Here is a 10,913-nt window from a genome sequence, read left to right as displayed (position 1 = left end):
AAAATTTGGATATATATATATATATATATATATAATAAAATAAAAATTTATATTAATATATTTATAATATTTTAAAATCAATAACATATGGAATATTAATTTGAATGTTATTCTTCAACCATTATCTATTTGTATATCTTTATTTGCATGGAAACAGATTTGAATAACGAGAGTTGAAAAATTGTATTTATTTCGACCAATTTTTACAAGAATAATATTCACAATAAAAATATTAGAGTAATTCTAAAATTTTACTTATTTTTGGTAAAAGAGTAATTATAACAAAGAGTTGCAAACTATAAGGATTTTTTAATATATATATATATTTCGTCATTTTTGTTATGCAATAATTTACGCGAGTTTAATTCGTTGAGTTGGTTTATCCGAGTTCCGAGCCCAAAGCCGATCGAACTCGTCGAGGCCGTATTTGGGTTTCATCACTTTCACGATCTCTCCTCTCGGCGATTCGGAAAACCCTAGATTGAACGAGGAGGAGGTGCGAGAAACAATCGTCCTTGATCGATTCGAATCCTCTGGCTTCTGGCGCGATAGTCGGTTCTCTATTCCCAGGACGACGAATTCTAACTCACAATAATAGCGATTTCCTTGGGTAAGTCTCCCTCTCTTTGTTCGGAGAGAATATGTGTTTAATTTCTTATTTTAATATGTTTTGTTTTTTTGTCAACTATCTCTCTTGATGTGTTTTTGTCCTTTGGAAAGTTCGAATTTTTGCATTAGCAAGCTCTTTTAATGTTACATCTCTTAATGTTTTTGTTCGTTACTCTCGTATCCTTTGAAAAGCTCGGATTTTGCGTTGCTTTTTTCCATCCTTGCTTGATGTATCTCTATTTCTGCGCTTAATTGGCACAGAAGTTGTTTGTGTTCTCATGGAGGGATCTTTATGTGAAGATGATGGGTTGGCAAGAGATGGTAACATGGATCTCAACGACAGCACCACTGACCCAGACATGGCATTAGCTCTCGGTGCTCTTGGGGTTGAGCTAAACGCAACAATCCCATCTCAGCTTCTTCACTTGGGTGGTTCTGACATGGCAGAACCATCCATTGGCATGGAGTTTGATTCTGACGAGGCCGCAAAGGAGTACTACATAGCCTATGCCAACCATGTGGGCTTTGGTGTTCGTATGAACAAGTCTCGCCGCTCCAGGAAGGATGACACTGTGATCATGCGACGGTTTGTGTGCACGAGGGAGGGGTTTCATTCTAAGAGGGTCATTTATGATGATGGTAAGAAGAAGAGGAAGCGAGGGACCACGAGGGAAGGCTGTATGGCGATGATAGAGGTAATTCGTAAGGATCATGGGAAATGGGTTGTCACAAAGCTTGTCACTGAACACACCCATATGGTTGCCTTGCCTAGTAAAGTCCAGCAATGCAATGATAGGGCTATTACTTCGGAAAATACTGGATTGCTACTTTGTGAGTCAAGTAGTGGTTTTGACAATTTGAAGAACTTCAATAGGGGGATCAGAGTAAACCCATTTGGGGAAGGCGGAGAAGCCCAGGGCTTGTTAGAATATCTTAAGAAAATGCAAGCTGAGAACCCTGCATTCTTTTATGCAATTCAAGTTGACAATAACAATTGTATGACAAATGTCTTTTGGGCTGATGCTAAGGCTAGGATGGCTTACCAACATTTTGGTGATGCTGTCACGTTTGATACGACATATAAGAAAACCAAGTACATGATGCCATTTGCGATGTTTAGAGGAGTGAACCATCATTTGCAGAGTGTACCTTTTGGATGTTGCTTGCTAATGGATGAAACTAAGGGTTCATATATTTGGCTGTTTGAAACATGGCTCACAGCCATGGGTGGGCGCCATCCCGACTTATTAGTTACTGACAGAGATAAAGCTATGGAAGGAGCTATTATGAGAGTATTTCGTAATACACGCCACCGGTTTTGCAAGTGGCACATATTAAGTAGGTGCAAGCAGAAACTTGCTGATGTTTATCTGAAACACGTTACGTTGAAAAGTGATCTGAAGGAATGCGTTAATGGTTCAGAAACAATTGAAGACTTTGATACTCGTTGGGAGTACCTTGTTGGTAAATATAACCTGTGGGATAATCCATGGCTGCAATCACTTTATAAAATCCGAGAACAGTGGGCTCCAGCGTACCAAAAGAACACATTCTTTCCCGAATTATGTTCTTCTCTGAGATCTGAAAATTTGAACAAATTTTTCAAGAAAAATTTCAATATGAAAACATCGCTACTTGTCTTTATTGCTCGGTTTGATCAGGCCATGGCTTATCAGTATGAAAAGGAAGCCCAGGCAGATTTTGTTACAGCATATACAAGACCTATTCTGAGAACTCCCTCTCCTATTGAAAAACAAGCAGCTGGTATTTACACAAAAGCTGTATTTGACATATTTCAGAAGGAGTTTGTTGAGTCTCTAGGTTATTTTGTTGATAAAATCGAGGATGGGCTGACCAGCAAGTATAGTGTTGTGAAGGATGAGGGCAATATAGCAGCCAACTGTCAGAGCTGTATTGTCAGTTTCACTGCATCTGACAGAAATGCAAGCTGTACATGTTGCAAGTTTGAGTATTTTGGTATTTTGTGTAGGCATGTTTTGACAGTATTTTTGATAGTTGGGGTAAGGACTATCCCAGAGAAGTACATCATGAAACGCTGGACTAGGAACGCCACTAGCAGTATTGGTCTAGATGAGAAAGTGATTGAGTCAGGGCTTAGTTTCCCAGAATGTCTAGTTGGTTGGTACAATGATCTTTGTCTTGATGCTGTGAAATATGGAATGGAGGGTGCAACATCTTCAGACATATACAAGGTTGCAAAGGTTGCACTTCAGAAAGCATTAACTGAGGTTGTTGCTGCCAAAAGCATGCAGAGGAAGGGACAGCAAAATATGCAGAGATTTGCAAGGCTACAAAAGATGCAATATAAAATGCCTTTGCCAAAGTTGCAACCAAAGAAGACGCCAGCAAGAGTAGCTCAACAAGATGATGTTGCTAGAAATAAAAGAAGTGTCAAAGATGATTCTTTGTAAGGAGCACCATTGTACTTTTCTCTGATAACTCATGTTACATGGATATATCACTAACTTTTTGTTTCCTTTTCCCTGCATGCTAAAACTTTTCCAGAGACAATGGCAATTCACTTAACTGAGAGATTCATTTTCTTGTTATTGGAAATACTCTTTGGTACACACAGCTGAAGGTGCTATTCTAGGATTTGTTCAAGGTATGGAAGACTCCTTCTGTACGTACACTTTAATAAAATTTGCATCTAAAACAGGTCTCCTTACATCTTCCATGGCTATTGTTTACAAGACAACTGGTGGTCTTGTATGAGTATGTCCTTTTTGTGGCCATGAATGAGTAAGATATGGAACAGACCCTTATAAGAACTTCACTAATCTTAATAATCTATTTAACTAGATATTCTAGCCATTGAGTATCTTTATTAATTCTCATTCTGAAGCATGGAAATCAATACAAGGTATGAATTTGAAGGGTACTTGAAGCAACATCTTGAAGAGTAGGATATGATATGTGCAAGTATGAGTAAATATTATAGACCAAGTATGTACTGTATATTCCTACAGTTGAAATGAGAAAGGATTTCTTTTCTTTTCTTTTCTTTTTCTCCTCTATAGGCCATATTTCTTGATGATAACTAATAAATCATGTAGCAAGCATGTTGCTCGATCAAATAAGTTAGTAATAATTTCATTGATGTTCAGAACGTAGACAAATTGCTGATTATTTAACCTGTAAGAAGGAAGCTAAAAGATTAGAAGGCATCATTATCTTAATGATTTTTACCATGAAGTGGACTCCAACTTTAAGCATCTTCAAGTACATGGACTTTGTTTCTAGAGGAACATATGGGAAGCCAGATTCCAATCATTACAAGCTGACTGATGGATATATAAACAGATCCTGTTGGCAGTTGGCAGCATCCAACAATTGATCATTTTTCTGAGCTGGCTGACTTTTGAGAAACAATCAGTTAAATTTATTATTTATGTATCAGTTCAAGAAGTTAATATTACTTTTCATTATCAAGATTCATTTCCTTGATTTTACGTTAAGTAAATCTTATTATAGTGTATTTGCACTTTTAACTTTCTGGCAGGTTTCATTTGGGAGAAACAGAATATGATGGCCAAACCTTTATCAGTTGGCTGGCATGCTCTAGCAGTCAGCGGACATTCTTGCCACTTATATTATTAGGCAAAATTTTGTGAGAAATGATTTTCTCTATGATACTTCTGGTCTGTTTCTGAGGAGTATTTCTCTATTTGATGGGCACACATTGGTTACTGCCAAAATGTGATGGTGTTATCACCTTTTCCGACTGCCACTTTCGGTGACTTGGTGGAGTATTTACTATGTTTGCCTTGTACAAAGATATACTTTTTTGTTATTGTGTAATTTGATCAGCAAGCTTTTACTATATAGAAAGATAGGCTCCCATGAGTGTGTGCCTTTTATACATGAGGAGGACTCTAAAGTGTCAGGTATTGTTTTGTTCTCATAAGGAGGGAGGGCATGGGATATTGAAGTGGCCAAATCTTCTCAGGTGTGGAATAGGAATTACATGTTGGAGTGAGGTAGAAGAGCACAGAATTTGTTTATTACGTTATTATTCGGCAATTTCTCTGATTTAGACCTGATTTTTCTTCAGTTTTGTATTTCCTCTTATTTCCATTTCTATGGCAGGAGCATGGTTAGCAGAAAAGAAAAATCCAGAGGAAGATGAAAGGTGCTGTACTTTATTCACTAATCATGATATGAGGATGCTATACTAGCCAGCTACTTATTTTCCTTGAGCTTTCTATTCCTGTCGCCCTTTTACCTCTTATCCTTTACATTCTGTTAGTTACTTAGTTGTACATTTGTACAAAAGATTCTCGGATGTCCTTTCAGATCTCTCAGTGAAATAATTTGTCATGAAATCATGAACAGAAGTATCTACTTAAGTTGATGCTCATATCTGCTAATTTATTTCTTAGTTTATTTTCTAGTGGGAGATATATTGCAAAATCTGATAATAATGTAGGTATTCTAGTCTTAGTAAAGCAACCATTGGTTCTGAACTTCGTACAATGTGAACTACAGATTAAAGAATGAAGTCTTGTATAGATAAATTTTTGAAAGTTATCCATTCGTTGCCTGGAACTTTTACTATGAATAACCTGACGCTGGGATGATTTAACATCCATCTTCATTTTCTCTTACATTTTTGTATCGTGTTTCGGAAAACTATTACATTGACACTCTTGTATTTTGCTGGTTGCAGTTGTTGATCAGATGCATAACATGGGGACCAGATGAATGATGTATTAAAGATATATGGAGAGAACAATGCTTCCAACATCCGAAGACGACCTGGCCATCTGTTTCAAGTTCATAGTCTTCTTTATACTATGTTTCTCAATGATTAGGTTTCAGCCTTCTTAAGTTCCAAGTTGTACTCTTCTTTCTTTTTCTCAAGCTGTACTTTATCTGATCCAATTTTGTTGGTCCAGAAAGCTGCAAAATGCTTGAACAATTAAATATATACGTGTTTTGTTTGTCCTCACCTGAGAAAAGTCACTACTGATTAACTTTCAAATATTTCAAAATAATTACAACTATCATGCAGCACCAAAGTAGGCATCAAATCCAAAGAGAGGCATTATGATGGACTTGCTTGAACTGCACCTTTTCATGTTCATGAACATGCCTGCTTTGATGAACAATATGTAATATTTAATTATTCTCATACACAAAATAACGTGCTTGAATAATTTGAATTCAATAGGTGATTCAGATTTTTTAACTGTAAAGGATCTGGGACAATTTAATATGGACATTAGATACTTTGATGCGAAGTCATCAGCAATGCTTACCAAAAGTCAGATGAATTATGATGAGGAATATAATCTCTGTAATGAATAATATTACCTATATCATATTCTCATTGTCGATCATACCTCTTTGGCAGAAAAGAAAATTTTTGGCAAGAAGAAAGATGTTCAAATAGCTTATCTGAATTGCTACAAGTTCACCTTGGCACTATATTGCATCTAATGAACAAGAGATATTAGATACAAATGGTAGTTCATATAAATTACACAGCAACCCAAGAAGGATTGATATCCCGATTCGGGGCAGAATGTACATCTTTCACGAATAATACATTATGCTGCAGTTATCCAGTCATTGTATGACAATTGTTCCCTTGCTTAACATAAAAACTAATTTTCATCCTCACTTGTATCATCAATATCCTGATTACAATTGAGATTCTACAAAATCATAGGGCAAAGATTGAGCTGATTCGTAATTGGACTACGGAGACTTGTCTTACCGAGGAATTTCAAAGCTTTACCTTGATAAAAACATGACGATTCAATGCAGCTACCTGATTTCCCAACTTTACCGAAAAGGTGAACTGCTGCATTATCAGGTGAAGCACCAAAGTCCCATTGATAGATCAGCAGAACCGTAAAGCTGCTTTTAGTTCCTTCTCGTCCGCGCAATTGTAACCCAACAAGTAGGCACGTGCTGTTTAAAACAATATAAAAACCATTAACAGTTAGAAATGACATAGCTAGACATCATCAATTGAATCTGCACTTCACATTCCACACAACACTTCCTTTCACTATTTCATCTGCCCTGTCCTAAGGGGAGAGGTTAACTTTTCATGCTTTACAGTTTTCCTTTAATTTTCTTTTTGAGAAGTAGGAGGCAAGATGTATGCAATTCTTGCTGGAGTCTGGCGAGACTATTTGTACAATGCCAAATCTACATCTAGGTAAGTGACCTCTAGACAGATTTGATATTTAGATGTTGAAATAGATAAGATACAAACAAAATAAATGGGAAGTTAGCCAATACCAAATCGTCCAGATCCCATAAAGGGCTCTGCTTCATCTGTTACACCACCTTGTTGTTGATCCTGAAATGTACAGGGGAACATAGAAGAATATAGTTAGATGACAAAATCTCTATGATCAAAAGAAAAGAGTAGGTAAAGTTACCAACAAACAGGGTTCAATTTTCTGATCAGATATGGTAGACCTGCATGCTGGTGAATTTCTTTCTTTTGTTTGGTTCCGTCATATCAAGCAAACGATGAAACTCTAAAGCATAGAAGTTTGTGTAATTTGTAATTTATTTTCTATAACAATTAAATTCAGTGATCATGATGCATATAGAAAGAGGCTTTCCTCAAAAGGGAACCATCATTGTCACTAAACACAAGGTGACTAGACTATAGCATCTTTTATAGAGGTTAAATATAAACAACAATAGTGGCAATGCCAGGCCAAAAATAGCCAGGTCAATAATAACTCACCAAACCTCACTGATGGCCGCAACATTTCAATAGACTACTAAGTTGGCTCTTTCCAAACTACTATAACAAAATTCTGAGTCAAAGTCCATTGTTGTTGGTCTGTAGAATCAGAATGAGTAATGGGATTTTCCAACACACAAATCACATGCTTTACAATTATGCAGCTTCATGAGAATGAAGGTTCTAAATTTCAGCATGATTTTACTTTCTTATTTTCTTGTCTCGTCTTATAGTCAAGGAATTAATTATTGAAAAGCAGCAAGAAAGACAAACACCAAAAGTCAATGATATTTCTCTTTGAACTTACAGCATCAGAATTATCTGATTCCTCTTCGGGGGAGAGCCAACTGTCAAAACAGTGGCCAGATATAGTGCAAACCAGAAGTCCACTAGACTGGTCCAAGATAACTTCACGGCAAGTATCATCACACACTGTGGACAGTAGATGGGTTAGCTGTATAATTAGGTGCACTATTTTTTTTCCTTTTTACTAGCTTGAAGTGGCTAACGGGAAGCTAGTAATTATACCATGAACACGACCAGTCTTCTCACAGATAAAAACATCTCCAATCTGACAGTAGGAGCATGAATTTCCAGAGCAAACATGGCCTATAATTGCCTCATCAGTAAGACCTCTGCTGCTTTTCCATATAGATACTTGATCAGCTACTGTTCTATCAAGAATAACTCCATCATCATTGACCTTCAAAATGTCAGAAGACTGTTAGCTTCTCCAAATAGGGTTTCAAAAGGTAGATCTCCATAACCGGAGACGATAATCTACTATCAGCTCAATCAGCTGCGAAGAAATTAGACCATGAATTTTTGTAACTGAAAAGCATCAAGACTGCAAGATATCTGAAAAAGTAAAAGGTTAAATATACTTGTGTTGGAAGTGGTGCTTGGCTTCTTTTTGCTGCTTGCATCTGTATGTAGTACTCCTTAAACTCAGATGGAGTGTTCCTCACAAATTCTACCATGTCCTCTTGATCGCGCTGGAAAAGGGAAACTGGGATAAGGCACTATGTTACAATGATCCATCTGAATATCTCATAATGAGTATATTAAAGTTCCAAGAAAAAGTGATAGACAATCTTCGAACATATTTGATATTACTGCAAGAAAACTGCAGAAGAAAATAGTGCAGAAGGAAAATAGACAATATGCTACTTGAGTTCATGCTTCCCATTCAAAAGATGGAGCATGGCACTCATACATACATTACAAGCCACAATTTTAAATAAATGGACAGGTTAATGAAAATAACAATCATTAAAGCACAAATGATCCTCACAATATTGAGAAAGCATGTCTGATGAATGAATAATATGAGAGGAAAAAATAATAACAAAGCTAACTTTTGTCCATACAGTTGTATCCAGGTCCAGGAAATATTGTTTCTACAACGAGATTACATAAGCTATTTTGAGAACACAAAAGAAAAAGAATATGTAAGATGAGACATCTGCAAAATATGGATACTCAATCTATTGTCTTTTTTAATTAGAGAACTTGTCTTGCTAACATTTGTTGGAAACAGCGTGGATTTCTTGCAAGTGTCCAAACTTTGAAATGAAAAAAATAGAAGATACCACCACAAAACTTGTTCATTATGGTTGTGAGGTACTAAAAGGGTAAGGAACTCTGTGCTCACCGGCTAAGTAATTACCAAATACCCAAACAATAAATAGACAATCTTAGGAACTTAAAAAGAAACATCAGAAACACAAAACTATGAAACAGACCAGGAAGAGATGCCTCTTTTTAAAAAGTACTTCTAGAACCAAGAAAGTAAGGAAAACAATACAAGAGTATTACATCTAGTGATAGAAAGAAAAAAGAATATGGGCAAGCAAGAAGCAACTCAGCATGCTATCAAACGATGAAGATAAAATACAACTGCTGATGACATTTTCAGAAGGAAGGAATGAGAAAGATGACAAAGGTGATGTAGATAATATTAATTTGAATAAGATATAACATATTCGTCCATAAGAAACATTTTGATTTTTGATATTTTCACTTACATTCACCAGTAAGCTCCTTATGCAATTCCAAAGACTGGGTTTGTCAAGTACATGTTCCCCACAGATCAGAAGAGAAAAAAAAAAAAAACCAATTATTGTTTTTCAAAATCTTGCAGAATATTTGTCAGTTAATGCAACTTCCAGGAGGATTACAATTTTCATATATTGTGCCTTCCCAGTTCGTACCAACAAGAATCCTATACACAACTTCGTATATACATTTACTCTCATATTTTGAGGCCACAGCAGGATCCTCTCACAAAAGAAGAAGAATTAAAAAATAGAAACAGGTTAAAGTAACAAATAATAATCTTAGTAAAACAATAAAAAGGAAGTCGCAAAATCATGCCTTCACTTTTTTTTTGTTGCTTTCACCTTCTCTTTCCTTTGCGTAGTTAATTGAACAAATCATAATCTAAAAGGCATAAGAATATATATACTTGCATATACAACAAGGGAAACTCCCTACCTGGATATATAGCTTCTTCCAAGCGCATGCCCGTAGCTTCCCAGTGGAAGAGGTCAGACCCCACCTCATGCAATATCTGATACCCATACATGAAACCCACAAATTGCAACACAAAAGGGAATTACTCGACAATATAATTCACATTATAACCAAAAAAAAAAATAGCATTAATATTCTTTTCTCACAAGCGTCGCCATAGGCTCTCGTCGGAGGCCGCGAGGTTCATGAACCGGCATACAAGCGAGCAGGAGATAAGGTCCTGCCATTATAAACAACAAACCTCAAAATCATCGATAAAAGTTCGAAATTCAGATTCCAAATACAGAGAAACAACTCCGCCAGCAAGAAGAACCTCGGAAGAGAGGAATTTGAGGATGTGGTGGAAGAGCTCGGGGGGTATCTTGCTGAAGAGGCTGGTGTCGATCTGCGCTCTACTTCTCTGATGCGAGCCCTCCCCGTCCAACCGTTGCCTCTTCGCCGCCTCCTACAAAACCCTAACCTTAACCGTAAGATTGGGAGCGTATAAAAAACGGGAGCAAACCCTAACCCTAAGATCCGCAAGGCGATGAGAAGAGCAAACCTGGTCAGGTTCGGGGGGCCCGGAGAGGATCTGGGACTCGAGGAAGTGGGCAAGGACTTCGTCGTCCTCGCCTTCGTCACCGACGTGATCCGCCATAGTTACGAAGGGAAGGGGGAGGACGATGAGACGAGAAATATTACATTGGGTCTCGGTGGGGCCCCAAAATGGGTGCTATTTCCGGTGCGTTTAGAACGGCACTATCAGATGCGTCAGAATATTGCTAAAAGATTACCTTTCGGAAAGGGCGTCATCAACGTATACCCACAAAGATTAAATCTATCTCTATTTAATTTTATCATCAATTTTAAATGCATAAGTAATCATACTGAAGTCGAATTAGATCTAAATTTAATCGGAAAATAGGTGGAATTCAGGTTCCTAAAAAATAAACAAATATATAATAATCTTATTTCAAAGTAATAAGTCACAAATTTAGCACTTAATTATAATAATTTAATAGTGGAAAATTAGAGCATAATATTTTAATCATTT

At 36.7% G+C, this 10,913-nt stretch overlaps 2 protein-coding genes across 6 annotated transcripts; one reads left to right on the top strand and one right to left on the bottom strand.

Moving 5' to 3' along the window:
• The first annotated feature begins 397 nt into the window (after positions 1 to 397).
• On the top strand, positions 398 to 5,556 carry LOC140769501 (protein FAR1-RELATED SEQUENCE 5-like). 5 transcript variants are annotated; one of them, XM_073110202.1, is made up of 6 exons: positions 398 to 610; positions 871 to 3,037; positions 3,136 to 3,235; positions 4,133 to 4,610; positions 4,720 to 4,762; positions 5,300 to 5,556. In XM_073110202.1, exons 2-3 carry the CDS (start codon positions 888 to 890, stop codon positions 3,158 to 3,160), a joined length of 2,175 nt encoding a protein of 724 aa, XP_072966303.1. In that variant the 5' UTR covers positions 398 to 610; positions 871 to 887; the 3' UTR covers positions 3,161 to 3,235; positions 4,133 to 4,610; positions 4,720 to 4,762; positions 5,300 to 5,556. The 5 variants fall into 5 exon arrangements, with proteins under 5 accessions (XP_072966303.1, XP_072966305.1, XP_072966306.1 ...); XM_073110204.1 differs by having other exon boundaries at positions 4,685 to 4,762; XM_073110205.1 differs by having other exon boundaries at positions 910 to 3,037; positions 4,133 to 4,762.
• A 479-nt stretch (positions 5,557 to 6,035) lies between these two features.
• Positions 6,036 to 10,600, bottom strand: LOC140769502 (F-box protein SKIP31). The gene is made up of 9 exons (XM_073110206.1): positions 10,422 to 10,600; positions 10,194 to 10,325; positions 10,027 to 10,100; positions 9,842 to 9,917; positions 8,230 to 8,340; positions 7,874 to 8,048; positions 7,653 to 7,777; positions 6,886 to 6,946; positions 6,036 to 6,549 (listed from the first exon to the last, which is right to left on the bottom strand). The coding sequence occupies exons 1-9, from the start codon at positions 10,515 to 10,517 to the stop codon at positions 6,479 to 6,481; spliced, it is 921 nt and encodes a 306-aa protein (XP_072966307.1). The 5' UTR covers positions 10,518 to 10,600; the 3' UTR covers positions 6,036 to 6,478.
• Positions 10,601 to 10,913: the final 313 nt, after the last annotated feature.

Source organism: Typha angustifolia, chromosome 11, assembly GCF_048772165.1.
Source record: "Typha angustifolia cultivar Huaian chromosome 11, ASM4877216v1, whole genome shotgun sequence".
Lineage (NCBI taxonomy): Eukaryota > Viridiplantae > Streptophyta > Magnoliopsida > Poales > Typhaceae > Typha > Typha angustifolia.
The sequence above is the reverse complement of the archived record's forward strand: the minus strand, read 5'-3'. Positions and strand labels throughout refer to the sequence as shown.

Coding starts and splice junctions, on each gene's coding strand:
- LOC140769502 (XM_073110206.1), bottom strand. CDS start 10,517: ATGGCGGATCACGTCGGTGACGAAGGCGAGGACGACGAAGTCCTTGCC. Junction 9,918..10,026: donor GAGAGCCTATGGCGACGCTT/GTGAGAAAAGAA, acceptor TATGGGTATCAG/ATATTGCATGAGGTGGGGTC. Junction 8,341..9,841: donor GGAAGAAGCTATATATCCAG/GTAGGGAGTTTC, acceptor TCCCTTTTCCAG/CGCGATCAAGAGGACATGGT.
- LOC140769501 (XM_073110203.1), top strand. CDS start 888: ATGGAGGGATCTTTATGTGAAGATGATGGGTTGGCAAGAGATGGTAAC. Junction 3,038..3,135: donor AGTGTCAAAGATGATTCTTT/GTAAGGAGCACC, acceptor AAACTTTTCCAG/AGACAATGGCAATTCACTTA.